Consider the following 20515-nt stretch of genomic DNA (forward strand, 5'->3'; position numbering starts at 1 on the left):
ACAAATTGACAACTCAGAATCACTGTTTATCACTTCCCACTAAACACATGACTATTTCATTTTCTCTCTGTTTGAGAAACTTTCTCTCACTCCAAAAAGACATCGTGGTGGATAAAGTTAGCCTGTCATTTCAATAAATCTAAGAATCAGACTAACGGAAATTGCTAGACTAAAATCTTGAAAACTATTGTTTCACCGTAGGGCTTTTTATGACTGAGTGTTCCAGTCTCCTTCTGGCACTGAACCTTGTTCTTCAAACTAGATTATGAGCACCACCAGAAGTTACACTGCATCTTGTTCCCCCACTCATGTCCTTTCCATTATTCTCTATAGTACAAAGAGCTTCTCTTCCTATGACTTAATGAAGGCTTGGAAAATTAGGCCAATTCAAATGCTTTAAGTGAATTTGAGCTAACAAAAAATGCTTGGATATGGACTGTTCCTTGTAATTAGGTGATTGTACAAATGGAAACCAGATAATATTAGCATAGCATTTCACTGAACTAGCAGTTTACAAACGCTTGAAAACTTATATAATGACATTTGCATATGAAATTCCTCATTAGGTATTTCACAGTCAGTGAATTGGAAGCTTTCAATCTAAAATATAAAAAAAGGGGAAAAGGAAACAGTTACCTTGGGAAAGCAAAACTAGGTAAAATGGGTAATGTGGAAACTGAAAAGAGTGGAAGAATTACTTGTAGGTCAAGAGAAAAAGAATATTAATAGGATGATGCGTAAAAATGTGTTTAGTTATTCACAGTAGGTTTCCTTATTGACACGGATTCTGTGGTCCATCTAAGCTATGTTAATTTTATTATAAATACTACCTGGGTTTGGGTCTTTAAAAGGAATTCAGCAAATCAGATAATTTGGCATCTTCAATCTGGATTCTGATGCTCACCTGAAGAGTCTGCTAAATGTTGGAAACCAAGAAAAGTCAAGCATCTCAACAGATGCATATCACTTGCATGTACTGGATTTATCTTGTGTAATACTTTACTATAGCAGTATATCGGGGGAGACTGAATATTTCTGGTGAGCAAAGGGCATTTATTTGACATTTGTTGAGTCTTCCTTTCTACTTAATGTATTTCAAATTGATTTTTGCATGTGGTATGAGGTAGCAATTCAGTGGGGATGGGGAAGGTCAAGGTTTTTTCCCATGTTTTCCAGCACCATTTATTGAAAAGATTGTCTTCTTTCTATTTAATTGCTTTGGAGCTTTTGCTGAAAATATATGTATATGTAGTTCAATTTCGGTATTCTCTATCATGTTCCCTTTATCTGTTCGTCTATTCTTTTGCTAATAGCACATTGTTTTCATTATTGTAGCTGTATAGTATGTCTTGAACTTAGGTAGGTAAATCTTCCAACTTTTTTTCCACTTTTTCTATATTGTTTTGACTATTCTTGGTCCTTTATCTTTCCAAATAAATGAAAATCATCTTGTGAATTTCCAAAGGGACAAAGCCTGGAGGGGTTTTGAATGGGGTTGCACTGAATCTACAGCTCTATCAGGAAGACCAGGAAGGGGGTCATCTTAACAATATTGAGATTTCCAATCCATGAACATGGTATATGCTCATTTTAATTAGTTCTTCTTTAATTTCTCTCAGCTATGTTTTATAGTTTTCAGTTCAGAGGTCTTCTATATCTTTCATTAAATCGTCCCTATATATTTGATGTTTTGGAAAGTTATAAATAATATTGCTTTTAATTTTATTTTCTGATTGTTCATTTCAGTTTACCAAAAAACTATTGTTTTTTTGTATTTCCATATGCTTTTGAAAAATAAGAAGTGCAGATACTCTATTCTCACACTATATTGTGAGGCAGTAATCTTGTCAGACTATATTGTGTGAGAATATAATGTGAAATATTAATAACATAATCTAAGTCTAAACCACCTCCGATAAATTCATACTTCCATTCTCTGCAGTGTATAGGTTGGGGAAGAGCCCACCCAGAGACAGTGAACATTGCTGTCTGCCCAAGTCTAGTAGTGGCTGGTTCATTCATTCATTTTATATAACAAGTATTTATTAATTGCCTACTATATGCAAGACAGAGTCCTGGGTTCCAAGATTGCAGCAATGAACAAGGGAGATATGATTTCTGCCTTAATTGGCTCCATCCTAATACATGGTCTTTTACAGGTTTGATAAATGCTACGAAAAAGAAACACAAAAGCACTAAGAGAAAGTTTATAGTGGGGAGGCCTGGCCTACTCTGAAGGTCAGGGAAGGCTTCTTTCAGGAAATGATACTTAAAGTGAGATCTGAAGGATGAATAGAAGTTAGCCAGGTAACAAGGAGAGTAAAAAAGAAATAGTCAGAGAGAATATCATGTGTAAAGGTCTTTTTTTTTTTTTTTTTTTTTTGAGACAGAGTCTCACTCTGTTGCCCAGGCTAGAGTGCCGCGGCGTCAGCCTAGCTCGCAGCAACCGCAAACTCCTTGGCTCAAGCAATCCTTCTGCCTCAGCCTCCCAAGTAGCTGGGACTATAGGCATGCGCCACCATGCCCAGCTAATTTTTTGTATACATTTTAGTTGTTTGGCTAATTTCTTTCTAGTTTTAGTAAAGATGGGGTCTCGCTCTTGCTCAGGCTGGTCTCGAGCTCCTAAGCTCAAACGATCCTCCTGCCTCGGTCTCCCAGAGTGCTAGGATTACAGGCATGAGCCACTGCACCTGGCCTGTCCTGTCCTTTCTTAAAACAAGTTATCAATTGTAAAACTGCTGATTTCTTGGGGCATTGTTACCATAAACTTTTCATAAAGCATCAATGACTTCATCATTCTTCTACTCATGCGTCACCATAATTTTGATATTTATTCTTGCTTCAATTATAGCAGAATTCATGTTGCTCTGGTAGGGATTCCTTTCAAACTGATGTCTTATCCTTCTTAGTGCCTCAAACTAGACCCCCCTGTTCAGACATGTTGTAACAAGTTAGTGCAAGTTTATATTGCTGCAAAAAACTTTGAAATCCATGTACAGTTTTGCCTAATATGCATTTCCATGAACTTTCTGAAGTCCCCTCATATTAGGGATATTAGCCTTTTGTCCAAGATAGAGGTTGCAAATATTTTCTGTCAGCATTTCATTTGCTTTTTGACTATGCTAATGACTTTTTTTTTTGGAATGCAACCATTTTCTCTTTATTTTTATGTAATCAAATGAGTCAATCTTTTCTTGTATTGCATTAAGGTTTTGAGTTATAGTTAGAAAGGTTTTCCCCACACCTAGGTTATAGAAACATTTATTACTGCTTTCTTCTAGTACTTATACGGTTTTTGGTTTCTACATTTAGATCCCTGCTATAATTGAAGCAAGATCCCTTAGATCTTGTGTGTGCTGAGGTATGGATCTAATTTTATCTATTTTTCCCAAATGGCCACCCAGTTGTTCAAATATCATTTATTAAGAGCTTCATCTTTGTCGCAATGATTTGAGTTAGCATCTTTATCATGTACTAAACTTCTATAGTGTCAGAAGGTTTTGGTGATCAGAAAGCCACACTTCTTTCTTCCTCAAAGTTATCAGTATAAACTAAAGTGAATTACTTCATTTAGAAACAATAAACAACTTAGCCAGATAAGGTTACTCATTTGGTGAGAACTAATAATAAGTTACATAACAATGTAATACCAACATGTTATTCAATGTAATTGCTATTCGATAGCATGTTGCTATTACATGCAAAATTGAAACAAATTCTATCTCTCTGTGTAGAATTTAGGTATCCTGGAAGATTTTCATGTGGACAAATTTAGTAATTTTTTTGCAGGTGGCTTCCTGACATATGTAAGCTTTATGATGTAATCAATAATAATTGGGTACTGATGTGATCAAGACTAGAAGAGTGTTGCACTGAAATGAGAGAAGGGGTAAACATCTTTTTTTAGCCCCATTTACTTTATTTACCCCATTTACATGCTATTTTTTCTTAAGCTTTTGACCACTGAAATCACTGTTTGTAATTCCAAAATATTTTGATGAGATAATTTCTTCGTGTTCTAAGGGTAGATAGAATGGAGGCCTTATGAAACTTATTCGTAATATTCACAGATCATCTTTTCAAACCAAATTATGCAAAATATTCAGATAAACTTCAGATAAATATTAAGGCTAAACCATCTGGCTTCTTCACCAAATCCTTGAATCTCCCACCTGTCTAAATTGGGATACATGTTTGTTTGATTTATTGGTTATCTGCTTTTATTCCATTGCTCCTCAAATGATCCCTTAATTTAACCTTGAAATGCTGTTCAAATAGACAAATTAGATTGAATTGAAAGATTACTAGAATTTTAAAGGGATTTTATATATTTTTTTCTCATATACAGTAATTTAATAGCATCTTAGATAGGATTTTCTGATATTACTGACCCTCTGGGAATAATATAAGGTAATTAGGCAAGAATAGTATTGGGTAATTAGACAATTACCTAATGTTAAAAAATATAAGTGTTATTTATTGAGAGTTTCCTTTGTGCCAGGCAGGGTCAGTTTAATGGGTATGTGACCTGTGCAGTCACATGGGCTCTATGCTTAAATGGGCCCTGTGCTTAGAAGGGCACTACCCTTAGGTTAGTGCCCTGCTATTACCATCTTGAAATTCTTAATAATTTTTAATAAGCCCCCTATTTTTACTTTTCACTGACCCCACAAATTATGTAGGCAGTCCTAGTGCCAAACACTATTTTTAGCAAGTAAGGTATATAATCTAATGTACATTTTTGAAAGATCCCTCAGGTTTCTGCATTTGAAACAGATTTTAGGGAAAGCAAAAGAGGAAGAAAGAATACCAGGGAGAAAGCTATGACAGTTGTTAAGGTGGGAGTTTTGACTCAGGTGGTGGCAGTAGACAGGGTAAATAACTGATAGTTTCAAAATGTAGTTTGGAGGTAGTAAGCATTGGTATGGATTGGTAATTAATTGGATATGAGGATGCAGAAGATGTTAAAAGTGACTTCTGAATTTCAACTGGAATAGAAATGCCACATACTAGATGAAGAAGGTTGGAGAAAGAGCAGATTTGAGGGTACAGTTATGAGCTGGGTTTGACATTATGCTAAGTGAAAGAAGCCAGATATGAAAGACTACATATTTTGGAAATCCTTTTTTATAAAATTTCTAGAAATTCCAATTGAATAGAATAAATAGGCCAGAGGCACAATCTGCATAATATAAAAAAGTAAAATTTCTAGAAAAGGCAAATCTGCATAGACAGAAAGTAGATGAGTGGTTACCTGAGGCTGAGGATAGGAGCAAGGGTTGACTGCAGACAGGCATGCAGGAAACTTAGGTGGTGATGGAAGTATTCTAAAACTGGATTGCGGGGTTGGTTGCATGGCTGTATAAATCTAGTAAAAATCCTTGAATTGTGTAAGTGTACTATATTGTATATATAAAGCTGTTAAAAGATTTAAAAAATGATCAACAGGCTTCTGGTCATATCAATGAGTACTATTATTATTCTTATTTAACAAATAAAGAAAATAAAAGAGAACTTAAAAATAAAAGTTTCATGGTTACATAGCTACTAAGTAATATCCAGTACAGGAACTTGAGTCTTTTTGACACTACAGCCTCACTCTTGACCATATAATATATTTACTTTCTTTTTTTTTTTTGAGACAGAGTCTCGCTGTGTTGCTCGGGCTAGAGTGAGTGCTGTGGCGTCAGCCTAGCTCACAGCAACCTCAAACTCCTGGGCTTAAGCGATCCTACTGCCTCAGCCTCCCCAGTAGCTGGGACTACAGGCATGCGCCACCATGCCTGGCTAATTTTTTCTATATACATATTTTAGTTGACCAGATAATTTCTTTCTATTTTTAGTAGAGACGGGGTCTCACTCTTGCTGAGGCTGGTCTTGAACTCCTGACCTCGAGCAATCCACCCGCCTCGGCCTCCCAGAGTGCTAGGATTACAGGCGTGAGCCACCGCGCCCGGCCTATATTTACTTTCTACTTTAAATTTATATTATATTTGCTGTCTCACTGGTCAGAGGCTCTCTTGAAATTATAAAACAGAGAAGAAAGAAGATAGATACTGGAAAAATGTGTTGATTCTGTATGCTGGTGCTTCCATTTCTCCCAGGTATAGGTGAAACAGCAAGGTATGGCATCTTTCTTTATTGTCCACTGTGAGTTTTATTACCACACCTTACTTAGCTCTTTGGCAAACTATATTATCTCTTCAGATCATTAGGGTTAAAAAAAAGTTTCATTAGGCCCAGTGGTAGCTTGAAAGAGTAAATGTATCTTCCAAAAAGGCTTACTCCTAGGGAGAATGGATCCACACAAATGAATATATTAATATAAAGTCTTTAGAATATGTTATGATTACTATGCTATTAGTATAAAGATTGTTATATTAATAAGCATTAAATGACTGCTGTGCTAGACACCAGGGATACAAGTGATCATCAAAATGACATGGCCTCTGCCCTCCTGGAGCTTCTTTTGTTTTAAGTAGGAGAGGCAGACATTATGCTTAAATAAAAAATAATTATAAAACTTCAAACTGTCCTGTGTTCAATGGAAAAAATATAAGTTACTCTGAGAGAGCATAACAAAGGATCTTGGGTTTAACTGGGGCCTAATGGAAAACTTCTAGTAGGAAATAACATTTGAACTGAGACCTAAAATTTTTGTAGAAATTAGTAAAGTGAGGGGAGGGAGGAGAAAAAAGCATTCCTGGGAGACGACCTGCCTGCATGAGGCCCTGAGGCACAAAAGGGCTTGGCTGATGACACACTCCAAGCAGAGCAATGGAGTATAGTGAGAGGGAGAAGGCCTGAGAAATTGGGTACTATGCAGAGGATTTGGTGTTTTATTTCGAGAGCGGTGCAATGCAGTGCTGCAGAGGAGTAGCTGGAGAATTGTGTGATCTAATTAAAATTTTAGGAAGATCACTCTACCTACTGTGGAGAATGGATCCACAAGAGTGCTACTGGTTTATGAAGAAGTTTTATGAAAACTATGGGCTTTATTATTATTATTATTATTATTTGAGACAGAGTCTCACTCTGTTGCCTGGGCTAGAGTGCCGTGGCGTCAGCCTAGCTCACAGCAACCTCAAACTCCTGGGCTCAAGCGATCCTCCTGCCTCAGCCTCCTGAGTAGCTGGGACTACAGGCATGCACCACCATGCCCGGCTAATTTTATATATATATATATATATATATATATATATATATAGCCGTCCATATAAATTCTTTTCTATTTTTAGTAGAGACGGGGTCTTGCTCTTGCTCAGGCTGGTCTGGAACTCCTGAGCTCAAACAATCCACCTGCCTCTGCCTCCTGGAGTGCTAGGATTACAGGCGTGAGCTACCGCGCCCCCGCCTGGGCTTTATTATTAATGAGAAAACTACTTAAATTTTTTAAAGTTGGTTTTCAAAAAACAGATTGTGAATTAAGTGATGCTGAATGGGGAAAAGATTGATAAGTCATTATATTTCTAACCGTCTAGGTCAGTGCTTGTCAAACTTTAGTGTGTTTTCAAGTCACCCTGGTGTTTTGTTAAAACGCAAATTCTGGTTCAGTAGGTCTCAGGTAGGGCATTTCTGCATTTCCAGTAAGCCCCCAGGTGATGCCTAGGCCACTGGTCCTCACACTTTGAGTAGCAAGTGGCTGGGCTATATTCTATATTCCAAATTCTAAATACATTCTGTCTTCTAATGCCTATCAGCCTTCTTGGTGGTCTGGCCAATTGTCAAACTTAAGTATTTAAAACTGGGGGTTTTAAGAGATTAAAGTGTTGAAGACATGGACAGGTCATATATGGCATTTCATCTATCTCTGTAGGATATATCCTATGTGTACTTATTTCCTATCTACTTAGCTAATGTATCTGCCCACCTCCCTGCCTATGCTCGAGGTTCTGTTACACTTCAGAAAGAACTATATGCAGTCAAAGTGATATCCAAGACAAGTATACAGAAATAGTATGAGGCTCTAAAACTTCAGTATCTAATGGGATGGGTGGCATCATTAATAGCACTTTACCTGCCTTATTCATTTAATAGGATAGGATTCCAGGAACCCTAGAGGTTAGTTTCTTGTTCAAGAATACACAACTCAACTCTGGCTTATATCATGACAGATGCTCTTACTCATTATCCTAATCGTTGCTATCTTGTTTGGTGAACACCATTCTAAATGCAGAAATCTCAAAGCTCTTCATTCTGTTGCTAAAGACTTTGTACTTCTCTGAGGACTTACAGAGCATTGCTGCCATTATCTCAATCATTTTGTAAAGGTCCTAGGTGGTAAATAGGCCTGGTTTTTTCTTTTTCTTTTTAAAATTTTCTCCTCCTCCTCCTCCTCCTCCAACTCCATTATTCTTTATTAGCAATGCAATTTCTCCTTGGGGTATATGAACCCAAAATCTTGGGAAAAGTATTGATCGAGTAAAGGGAAATGTTTGAGAGATTATGCTCCACAATTGAGATTATGCTCCTTGTGAAAGACAGGGTAGGAAGTTTCACATTGCTCCTCGGTTCTTAAGAAATGAGAGCTAGCCAGCTGATGGCCTGCGCCTATAATCCCAGCTACTGGAGGCTAAGGTGGGAGGGTGCTTGAGTGCAGGAGTTGAAGGTTGCAGTGAGCTAAACTTACCACTGCACTCCAGCCTGGGTGACAAAGACTCACCCCCTCCCACCCTGTCTCAAAAAAAAAAAAAAAAAAAGAGCTAAGCAATGACATCCAGTTTTAAAAGAAATAAAATATGAATTGTATTTTTAAATTTTATAAGGCAGAGTTAAACCAAACACACAGCTCCTGCTGATTTGTTCTACTAAGGAAGTGACAGGAAATTCTACAGTTTCATTTGGTAAGAGAGAAAACTGAGATTATTAACATCTCTACAGAATGGCTAAAGTCCTCCTTCAAGTAGGGTCCAGCTAATTGTGTGTCTTCCAACAAACCAGATTTGTTGGCGTTTTTCCAGACAAGGTTGTGTCGTTTTCGGTTTGGTTTGATCCCCCTTCTTGTGATCAAAGAAAGAGATTAAGTGTTTAATAGCCTTGATTTGGCTTGGAGACTTGCAGAACTGCCAGCTTCATCGCCCCGCAGTTGGCTTTCCAGGCTAAGGTAGGTTTCGTAGGTGCAGATACTAGCAAAGCGCTTTGGCTGGAAACTCTGGAAGGGAGCCAAAGGAAAGTGAAGTTCCTGGCGCTAGCGCGTGTCCTGCTCAGAGGGCCCGGCGCTAGCGCATTCTTCGTGCAGTTATTGGCTGGGACTCTGTGTGCCGCTGTCGGCCAATGAAGACGCTGGAGATCTGGCCCCGGCCCGTCCCCTTTCGGCGCCCCGGGATGAGGCAGAGGCTGAACAGCCGGCGAGCAAATCAGCGGCATCCAGAAAGCCATGTCGGACTCGGCGCCCAGCGCCCAAGCGCTAACCCGCTGAAAGTTTCTCAGCGAAATCGCCAGGACAATCTGGACCCCGCAGAGAGGAACTGCTTTTGAGTGAGATGGTCCCAGAGGCCTGGAGGAGCGGACTGGTAAGCACCGGGAGAGTGGTGGGAGTTTTGCTTCTGCTTGGTGCCTTGAACAAGGCTTCCACGGTCATTCACTATGAGATCCTGGAGGAAAGAGAGAAGGGTTTCGCTGTGGGCAACGTGGTTGCGAACCTCGGGTTGGATCTCGGCAGCCTGTCGGCCCGCAGACTCCAGGTGGTGTCTGGAGCTAGCCGAAGATTCTTTGAGGTGAACAGGGAGACAGGAGAGATGTTCGTGAATGACCGTCTGGATAGAGAGGAGCTGTGCGGGACCCTGCCCTCCTGTACTGTAACTCTGGAGTTGGTAGTGGAGAACCCGCTGGAGCTGTTCAGTGTGGAAGTGGTGATCCAGGACATCAACGACAACAATCCTGCTTTCCCTACCCGGGAAATGAAATTGGAGATTAGCGAGGCCGTGGCGCCAGGGACGCGCTTTCCGCTCGAGAGCGCGCACGATCCCGATGTGGGAAGCAACTCTTTACAAACCTATGAGCTGAGCAGAAACGAACACTTTGCGCTTCGGGTGCAGAAGCGAGAGGACAGCACCAAGTACGCGGAGCTGGTGCTGGAGCGCGCCCTGGACCGGGAGCGAGAGCCCAGCCTCCAGTTAATGCTGACGGCTTTGGACGGAGGAACCCCGGCTCGCTCCGCCAGCCTTCCTATTCGCATCACAGTGCTGGATGCGAATGACAATGCGCCTGCCTTCAACCAGTCCTTGTACCGGGCGCGTGTGCCGGAGGATGCACCCCCCGGCACTCGCGTGGTGCAAGTCCGTGCAACGGATCTGGATGACGGCCCCAACGGTGAAATAATTTACTCTTTCGGCAGCCACAACCGCGCCGGCGTGCGGGAACTATTCGCCTTAGATCTTGTAACTGGGGTGCTGACAATCAAGGGGCGACTGGACTTCGAAGACACGAAACTCCATGAGATTTACATCCAGGCCAAAGACAAGGGCGCCAATCCCGAAGGAGCACATTGCAAAGTGTTAGTAGAGGTTGTGGACGTGAATGACAATGCCCCGGAGATCACAGTCACCTCTGTGTACAGCCCGGTCCCCGAGGATGCCCCTCTGGGGACTGTCATTGCTTTGCTCAGTGTGACCGATCTGGACGCTGGCGAGAACGGGCTGGTGACTTGCGAGGTTCCACCAGGTCTCCCCTTCAGCCTTACTTCTTCCCTCAAGAATTACTTCACTTTGAAAACCAGTGCAGTCCTGGATCGGGAGACTGTGCCAGAATACAACCTCAGCATTACAGCCCGAGATGCGGGAGCCCCTTCCCTCTCAGCTCTTACAACAGTGCGGATCCAAGTGTCCGACATCAATGACAACCCTCCACAATCTTCCCAATCTTCCTACGACATTTACGTTGAGGAAAATAACCTCCCTGGGGTTCCAATACTAAACCTAAGTGTCTGGGACCCCGACGCCCCGCAGAATGCTCGCCTTTCCTTCTTTCTCTTGGAGCAAGAAGCTGACACGGGGTTAGTGGGTCGCTATTTCACAATAAATCGTGACAGTGGCGTCGTGTCATCCTTAGTGCCCCTGGACTACGAGGATCGGCGGGAGTTCGAATTAACAGCTCATATCAGCGATGGGGGCACACCGGTCCTGGCCACTAACATCAGCGTGAACATATTTGTCACTGACCGCAATGACAATGTCCCCCAGGTGCTATACCCCCGGCCTGGCGGGAGCTCGGTGGAGATGCTGCCTCGAGGTACAGCTGCAGGCCACGTGGTCTCGCGGGTGGTAGGCTGGGACGCTGACGCAGGGCACAATGCCTGGCTCTCCTACAGCCTCTTGGGAGCCCCCAACCAGAGCCTTTTCGCCGTAGGGCTTCACACCGGTCAAGTCAGCACTGCCCGCCCAGTCCAGGACACAGATTCACCCAGGCAGACTCTCGCAATCTTGATCAAAGACAACGGGGAGCCCTCGCTGTCCACCACTGCTACCCTAACAGTGTCAGTAACCGAGGACTCTCCTGAAGCCCGGGCCGACTTTCCTTCCGGCTCTGCCCCGGGTGAGCAGAATAAAAATCTCACATTTTATCTACTTCTTGCTCTAATCCTGGTCTCTGTGGGGTTCGCAGTCACTGTGTTGGGAGTGATCATATTCAAAGTTTACAAATGGAAGCAGGCTAGGGACCTATACCGAGCCCCGGTGAGCTCCTTGTACCGAACACCAGGGCCCTCCTTGCACGCGGACGCCGTGCGGGGAGGCCTGATACCGCCGCACCTTTACCATCAAGTGTACCTCACCACGGACTCGCGCCGCAGCGACCCGCTGCTGAAGAAACCTGGTGCCGCCAGCCCACTAGCCAGCCGCCAGAACACGCTGCGGAGCTGCGACCCGGTGTTCTATAGGCAGGTGCTGGGTGCAGAGAGCGCCCCTCCCGGACAGGTAAGGCTTAGCAAGTCATCCCTGAACTGTATAATGCTTTTGGATTCCTGCGCCAAGTTCAGGATGATATGGAGATGTTTTTTAATGATAAAGAAGTTTTCCTGATGATGCACTCACACTTTCACCTGGCCTTTCCTAGATCAAACTTAGCCTTTGTGAGGAGGGTGGCCGGCTAGAGTGTGGTTTGTGGTCCCATTTCAGGGTGCAGTTACTTGACTCATCTGTGGACACCTTTCACATCCTCAGCACTCACTTGCTATCACAACTAACCAATCTTGCTAAGGGGCAGTTAAGTCATAACCTAAGATCTCAGCACTCAGAGCTTAGTCTGGTATCATTTGCATTGGGGATAAGCTACTGGAAACCTTTAACCAGTGGCAGCCGCTAGGAATATAAAAACTAGCTCATTCGTCCACCTTTCAAATGATTGCTACATCTGCATTAAAACTGATGTGGTTGTTTTTATTATTTCGCTTTGCCTACACAGATCCTGTATCTCATTCTCAGATAATTTTCTATGAATGAAATAAAATTCTGGGCATCCTTTAAGTTTTATTTCAAGCACACCACTGGAAATGATGTGCATACTACTTACAAAAATATTTTTATGGGCCATACACAGTGGTTCACACCTGTAATCCTAGCACTTTGGAAGGCCAGGGTGGCAGGATTGCTTGGGCCTGGGAATTTGAGTTTGCAGTGAGCTGTAATGATGCCACTGCACTGTAACCCAGGCAACAGAGTCAGACTCTGCCTCAAAAAAACAAAACAAAACAAAACAAAAAAAACCTTATGTTATAATAGTAATGCATGTGCCTTGTAGAAAATTTGGAAAATACAGAAAACTATGTTTAAAAAAAAAAAAACTAACTGTACTCTCCAAACCCCAAGATAACCACTGTTAATTATAAAGGTAATTATTTGTTTATTTATATTTATGTATGTATTTTTTAAAGACAGGATCTCCTTGTGTTGTCCATGCTGCAGTGCAGTGGCTGTTCACAAGGTGATCCCACTACTGATCAGCATGGGAGTTTGACCTGCTCTGTTTCCGACCTGGGCCCCCTGCTCCTGAGAGGTCACCATATTGATGCAAACTTAATGCAGACACCCATTTGATCAATTGGCATAGTGCTACAGCTCAGAACTCCTAGGCTCAAGTGATTCCCATCTCAGCCACTGGAATATTTTAGGACTACTGGCAGATGCCACCTCATCTGGCTATTTTGAAAATAAATCTAGACAACACAAAAGAATGCACTAAGTTGAGCATCAATATAGTGACCTCCTAGGAGTGGGATACCACCAGGTTGCCTACAGGGGGGGTGGAAATAGCCCAGGTCAGAAAGGAAACAGGTCAAAACTTATGTGCTGATCAGTAGTGGGATTGCCCTGTGTATAGTTACGGCATTCCAGCCTGGGCAACAGCAAGACCCCATCTGTTTAACAACAACAAAAACCATAAAGTACAAAATGAAAGTTCTTTTTGTTCCTCTAGTGTTATTCCCTATCCTGGCATTATGTTTCTTAAGTACACAAAATGTGAAAAGTAGATAAAATCATACCCTTAGAAAGGTAAAGCATTCATTCATTTAGGATGGTATGCAGGTGACTGCAAGGCCTTTGCCTTGGAGAGAAACCTACACATACTCTCAGGTGTAGGAGAACCGCTGTTATTCTGTTACTAAGTGCTTTATTGCTATCAGCTCTTGGATTTGGCAGTTATGAGTCCTTGGCCAAATTATTCAATCTCCTTTTGAAACCTCTTTTTCATATGCAAGAAGGGAATAATAAGGGTTTTTATAAGATTAACGCATGATATAATGTATGTGAAGTGCTTAGCACAGTGCCTGGCATATCATAACTGTTAAAAATTATTAGCTATTACTATTATTATTTGTATTAGTTCTTTACTCACCCAAAATCTTAAACACACTTTGGAAATGAGCAAACATGAGGACAGCCAAAGATGACAAAGTGGAAACACGTATGAAAAGACTAAGGAAAGATGAAAGCCAAAGAGAAGCAGCTGCTGCTTTTCTGGTCAGCCTGGAAAACAACTGGCATTTTCCCTAGAATAATGTTCTCAAACTTGGTTGCATGTTAGAATCGCTTGGGGGCTTTTTAAAAATTCTGAAACCTAGGCCACACCCCAGGCCAATCAAAGCACAATCTCTGGGGGTGGGGCACAGGCATCACTATTTTTCGAAGGTCCCCATGTGATCCTAATGTGTAGGCAAGTTTGAAAACCACTGCCCTAGAACTTGCCAGTCCGTCATTTAGCATAATTTTGAAGCAAAGTGTTATTCTGGTATTCACAGAACCAGGATCCAGTTTTATTGGGCCAGGCCCAGTTAAAAAAAAAAAATACTGTAGGGCATTTTCCAACCCTAAAGTATTATATAGAATAGCTCTATATTCGGCATTCAGAGATGCCAAAGATTATTACAGGGAAGACATAAGATGGTATTTTAGTCAACTAAAGAGAAAATCTTTCTAAATCACTAGCACCTGGATAACTGTTCTTTAACAATCTAGAGCTATGCAATGGTTTTTTGGGGGTGTGACAAAATTTTCCTATAATTAGATTATAGTGATAATTGCATCCGTTTAGTATATGTAACTATACTAAAAACAATTGAATTGTACAATTTAAATACATAAATTGTATGGCATATGAGTTATATTTCAATAAAGTGGTTAAAAATCTAAAGAAGAGAAAATCACTTACCTGACATAAAAAGGTCAAGTCAAGGATATGTAAGATTAAGATTTTATGATGCTCCAATTCTAGAAAAATAGACTGTGTACTTGTTTTGGTGTGAATTTGCAAATGTTAGTACTGCAGATACTAGTTATTTGGCTTTAGACAAGTCTCTTAACCTGTCTGAACATGCTTCCTCATCTATAAAATGATGATGATACCTACTTTGCAAAAATATTGTGAGAGTGAAAAGTGATGCATACAGAGTACTTGTGCATAGCAAGTGTTCAATAAATATCTGTTGAGCTAATAAATGATAACATCAGTGTTTACAGTTTATTAGCATCCCTATGTGTCAGGCACTGTAAAAGATCAAAAGACACCGTCCTGCCATTATGGTACACAGAATACCATAGGAGACAGACAAGCAAAAAAAAAAAAAAAAAAAAACAAAGACGATGGAGCTATGTATAATACAAGCAACAGTAGGAGCAAAAGGGAAAAAACACCTAAGTCAGTCTAGGGAAATCAGGAAGACTTCATAGAGATGGTGATGCTTCAGCTTTGAATTAAAGGTTGAGTAATAGTATGTCAAATAGTAAAGAAGAAAGGAAAACAAGGGAGGGGCCATTGCAAGAAATTTCATACAGAAGGATAATGGTATTTCATTATTACTGAATCTTAAAGTGTGTGTGTAAAACAGACAGTCTTTGCAGGAGATGAGGTGAAGCAAGTAGTCAGAAGTTAGATCCTGAACTACCTTTAGGTCAAGCCAAGTAGTTTTTATTTTATTCCATGTAGATAATAGTCATTGTAGAATTTTCAACTGACATGCATACGATATTATCAGGGTTTTTTGTTTGTTTTAGAGAGATTATTCTGGCAGCCATAAGTGAAATAGATTAGGGACATTGGGACTAGAGGCAAAGAGACCAGTTGGAAGACCATTGGGATATTTGAGAAGATTGATAAATGCTTGAAAATGCACAGTGGCAATACAGATGGAGGGAAATGACTACAATAAAATCATCAGGACTTGTTGGTTGACATGATGTAATAGGAAGTAAGGGACATGAGTAAGTCAAGGTTGATCCCCTGGATTCTGACTATGGCAGCATTGTGGATGATAGTGCCATTCACTGAGATAGTGAATTCTGGCATAAACACCTAATAGGTCAGGCTGATTTACACCTGCACCTTTCCTGTAGGAGAAGATTTAGATGGTTTTTGGTAAAAGAACACAGAAAGCCAGATCCCTCTCTTTGAGACCAGAATGTTGGTTCCTGACTACACCACAGTCAAAGGATATTTCATTTCTGAGGATCAAGTGCTTAGCAAAAAATGGGGGAGGATAAGAACCCCAGGTTTTGCTACTGATTTTAGCTGTGGATGAATTAAGAAATCTCAGGTCCAGATCAGGCTGGGTTTTTCTCTTTCTCTGTGCTATGGTGTGTTTGCTACTCAGATTGCAGCTTACAGGTACTTGCAAGGTGGAATGTGTTGTGTTTCTGCACTTGTGCAAGGTAGTAGCACTAGGGAGGTCTGGGTCAGGGTAGGGTTGGGGTGAGATCAAGTCTCAGGCTTTAAGAGGCCCCCTGGGGCCAATTGAAAAGCTTGCTCTTTTGAAATGGTCTGGGTTGGTAATTAACAACATATCAAGAATACCTTGGTATCAAATAAAGGGGATTTGTAGGCACAATGCTGTTGGTAGCTGATCCCAATTATTCAAGGAAGCTGTTAAATCTGTGAGCATTAGCATTCTGCCTGGTAACAAGATCTGGTACTTAGCACCACCCAGACACGCTGATTCTTTACTGTTTTGGAACATTTTCCTCTCCTGGCTTCCTCCTCCCTGCTTCCATAGTGTCCTTGAAATCAATGAATGGTAATTTAGTGTATCTAGTGTATCACTAGCAAATGTCTGAATAAGAGAGGTTTAGTTTCCGCTGTGCCTTCTGTTACAAGAAAAACGTGTACTGCATAAATTTAATTGGTTACATTAATATGAGAGGTTTTTCTGCAAAGAGATGGATCCGTTTCTGAACAATCTGCAGAGAGGGAGAGTTTTGAGTATATGGCAATGCTTCTAATTAGCTGTTGCTCTAATACAATCAGACTGAGACGGAAGCTACTCATTTAGAATACTGGTTGATGACAACATTGGCTTGAACAAAGTGACCACTATCAAATGGCTACTCGCTCTCTGTGGGCCGCAGGTTGCTAGGGCTCAGGCTGTCGCTGTTTTCCCTGCCGAAAAGGGGCGGGGTCAGTTGGTGTGTTAGGGGAAAAAATACATACATGTTGCCTGCCTCGCCACAGACGTAATAACCCGCGGAAAGAAATGCTGTTGAGCAGGAGAAAGGCGAAAAGATAGGTTGGGGTTTTGGGGGTTGGGGTGGGGGAGAAGGTGGGTTTTTTCCCCCCAATGTTGCGACGCATTAACCCTGCTGCTATTGGGACGTTCTCTGCTCAGCCTATTGGCTGAGCCCAGGAGCCGCTGTCTGCCAATCGGGTGGTAAAAGGCAGACAAATCTACCCCGCCACCAGCAAAAACGGCGCGTAACCCTTGCGGCGCCGGCCGAACCGCGCCAGAGCTGGCGCCGGGAAGGGGAGATAGGTGTCTCCAGCTGCTGTGGCCGTTTGGGGCGGGTCGGCTTCTTCCGCTTCTCCGGACCACGTAGAGAATTAGCGGGCGGCAGCAATGCTCTGCAAGGTGAGAGGCTGGGTAGAAATCTGGTGGGGGGCTACCCTTTTGTTCATCTTTTGCCACCTGGATTACGTTTGTGGGCAGATCCGCTACCCGGTCCCAGAGGAGTCACAGGAAGGGACTTTTGTAGGGAATGTCGCCCAAGATTTCCTGCTGGATACAGACAGTCTGTCAGCTCGCAGACTGCAGGTCGCTGGAGAGGTGAACCAAAGACACTTCCGTGTGGATTTGGACAGCGGAGCCCTGCTCATCAAGAATCCAATCGATCGAGAGGCACTGTGTGGGCTCAGTGCCAGCTGCATCGTGCCCCTGGAGTTTGTAACCGAAGGGCCCTTGGAAATGTACCGAGCAGAGGTAGAGATTGTAGATGTGAATGATCACGCCCCCCGATTTCCGCGGCAGCAGCTGGACTTGGAAATTGGGGAGGCAGCTCCTCCAGGACAGCGTTTCCCTTTGGAAAAGGCTCAGGATGCAGATGTGGGGAGCAATTCCATTAGCAGCTATAGACTGAGCTCCAACGAACACTTTGCACTGGATGTGAAGAAGCGCAGCGACGGCAGCCTAGTCCCAGAGCTGCTCCTGGAGAAGCCTTTGGATCGGGAGAAGCAATCGGACTACCGCCTGGTGCTGACTGCTGTGGATGGAGGGAACCCCCCGAGATCTGGCACCGCAGAGCTCCGGGTATCGGTGCTGGACGTAAACGACAACGCCCCAGCCTTCCAGCAATCCAGCTATAGGATTAGCGTCTTGGAGAACGCTCCAGCCGGAATGGTGCTCATCCAGCTCAATGCCTCTGACCCAGACCTGGGTCCCAGTGGTAACGTCACCTTTTCTTTCAGTGGTCACACCCCTGATCGTGTAAGAAACCTCTTTAGCCTGCATCCCACTACTGGAAAGCTTACCCTTCTGGGGCCCCTAGACTTTGAGAGCGAGAATTACTATGAATTTGATGTGCGGGCTCGTGATGGGGGTTCTCCAGCTATGGAGCAACATTGCAGCCTTCGAGTGGATCTCCTGGATGTAAATGACAACGCCCCCTACATCACTGTGACCTCAGAGCTTGGAACCCTCCCTGAGAGTGCGGAACCTGGCACCGTGGTGGCACTCATCAGTGTGCAGGACCCGGACTCGGGGTCAAATGGCGATGTGAGCCTCCGTATTCCTGATCACTTGCCCTTTGCTCTCAAGTCCGCCTTCAGGAACCAGTTCTCCCTGGTGACTGCTGGACCCTTGGATCGAGAGGCTAAATCTAGCTATGACATCATGGTCACTGCTTCTGATGCTGGGAACCCTCCTCTGAACACCCACAGAACTATTTTCCTCAATATTTCAGATGTGAATGATAACCCACCCTCTTTCTTTCAGAGGTCACACGAGGTGTTTGTTCCTGAAAACAATCGTCCAGGGGACCTGCTCTGCTCCCTTGCAGCCTCTGACCCAGACTCTGGCTTGAATGCACTTATCTCCTACTCTCTCCTAGAGCCCAGAAATCGAGATGTGTCCGCTTCCTCCTTCATCTCTCTGAACCCCCAGACAGGAGCTGTTCATGCTACTCGATCCTTTGACTATGAGCAAACACAGACATTGCAGTTTGAGGTGCAGGCCCGGGACCGGGGCAACCCACCCCTTAGCAGCACTGTGACAGTTCGTCTATTCGTGCTGGACCTCAATGACAATGCCCCAGCTGTACTCCGCCCTCGGGCCCGGCCTGGTTCCTTATGTCCCCAAGCACTGCCCCCATCAGTTGGTGCCGGTCACCTAGTCACAAAAGTGACCGCTGTGGACTTGGATTCAGGTTACAATGCTTGGGTTTCCTACCAGCTCCTGGAGGCCCCAGATCCCAGCCTTTTTGCAGTCTCTCGATATGCTGGGGAGGTTCGGACAGCTGTTCCCATCCCAGCTGATCTCCCGCCACAGAAGCTGGTCATTGTGGTAAAGGATAGTGGTACCCCACCACTCTCTACCTCTGTTACTCTCTTAGTGTCTTTAGAGGAAGACACTCATCCAATTGTCCCGGATCTTCGAGAATCTTCAGCTCCAAGGGAAGGAGAATCCCGTCTAACTCTTTACTTGGCTGTGTCCCTAGTGGCAATTTGCTTTGTCTCTTTTGGCTCATTCGTGGCACTACTCTCTAAGTGTCTGCGTGGGGCTGCCTGTGGAGTGACCTGCTTTCCTGCTGGCACCTGTGCCTGTCTCACCAGATCTCGAAGGAGGGAGGGGCTTCCTCCTTCCAATGGGATCCTCCGAATCCAGCTAGGGTCAGATGATCCTATCAAGTTTGTTGATGTGGGAGGTCACTCACATGGCTGTACACCCTTGGCTTCTGCACCCACTCGGAGTGATAGCTTCATGATGGTGAAGTCACCCAGTGCACCTATGGCAGGGGAGCCTGTTCGCCCAAGCTGCCCACCCTCTGATCTTCTCTATGGGCTAGAGGTGAGACCTTCGCAGGCTCAGCCAATGCTTGAGGGTTGTTCTGATCCAGGCATATGGCTGGGCCACGTTCCAGAGAGTACTGGCCTCTCTGTAAGAGCCCATAGTGATGTCACCATTTTTGTGAGTGGTAACTATATAGTAGATGCTGTGCTTTAAAAGTGTTTTGTGAATTAACCAGGGAGTTGTAACAGATTAGCACTTGGGGGTGGGTTGTGCCCATATCTGAGCATGAGAAATGGAAGTAATTGGTGATGAAGAGCCAGGCTATTGTGGCAGTGTGCTGATGGAATGTGGGAGCATAGGAGGCTACAGTGCACAAGGGTAGAGTGTGCCAGACAATCCATCACCTGAACCCAGAAGGCTGCTTTCTCTACTCTTCCTCAATGAGAGGGTCTCCGGGGCTGAGAGTTCTAGAGTACCTTAACCCTAAGTTATTATTTCCCAATGGGTTAAGGGGGACTAAAATCTTTGTCTCACAGTGTCTAGTACTCACTAAACCACTGTGAAGGGAAGTCTCTATTTGAAACATAGCAGAGAGCAAAGAGAGGGGATATCCAAGGGAGTAGAGAGACACAAATCAAGGTAATAGCAGAGAGCTTTTGGTCCATGTCTTTAGGACTCCAATCAAGTCTTTACTGGGATTTGAACTGGATGCAGTAAATTGGAAGCAGGGGCAATTGCCTCTTGGGAAAAAAGTAGTAAGTAAAATCACTTAACGTCAGAAAATTGGTTTATAGTTGAGGAATTCATAGAGAT

At 43.3% G+C, this 20515-nt stretch overlaps 1 protein-coding gene across 17 annotated transcripts in view; it reads left to right on the plus strand.

Annotated features, from left to right (window-relative positions):
* Window positions 1-20515, plus strand: part of LOC123637896 (protocadherin gamma-C4) — a 137113-nt gene that overhangs the window by 92081 nt on the left and 24517 nt on the right. Inside the window, exon 1 of one of the 17 annotated variants that reach the window (XM_045551052.1) lies at window positions 9241-9512. The exons of 14 other annotated variants lie outside the window; for them this stretch is intronic. In XM_045551052.1, the coding sequence (XP_045407008.1) occupies window positions 9483-9512 (30 nt within the window). In that variant the 5' untranslated portion in view covers window positions 9241-9482. Of the gene's footprint in view, window positions 1-9240; window positions 11913-17073; window positions 19760-20515 lie in introns of those variants that run through there. 2 more of the 17 variants (XM_045551039.1, XM_045551036.1) reach the window with 2 other exon arrangements.

The sequence above is a fragment of the Lemur catta genome, chromosome 5 (genome assembly GCF_020740605.2).
Source record: "Lemur catta isolate mLemCat1 chromosome 5, mLemCat1.pri, whole genome shotgun sequence".
Lineage (NCBI taxonomy): Eukaryota > Metazoa > Chordata > Mammalia > Primates > Lemuridae > Lemur > Lemur catta.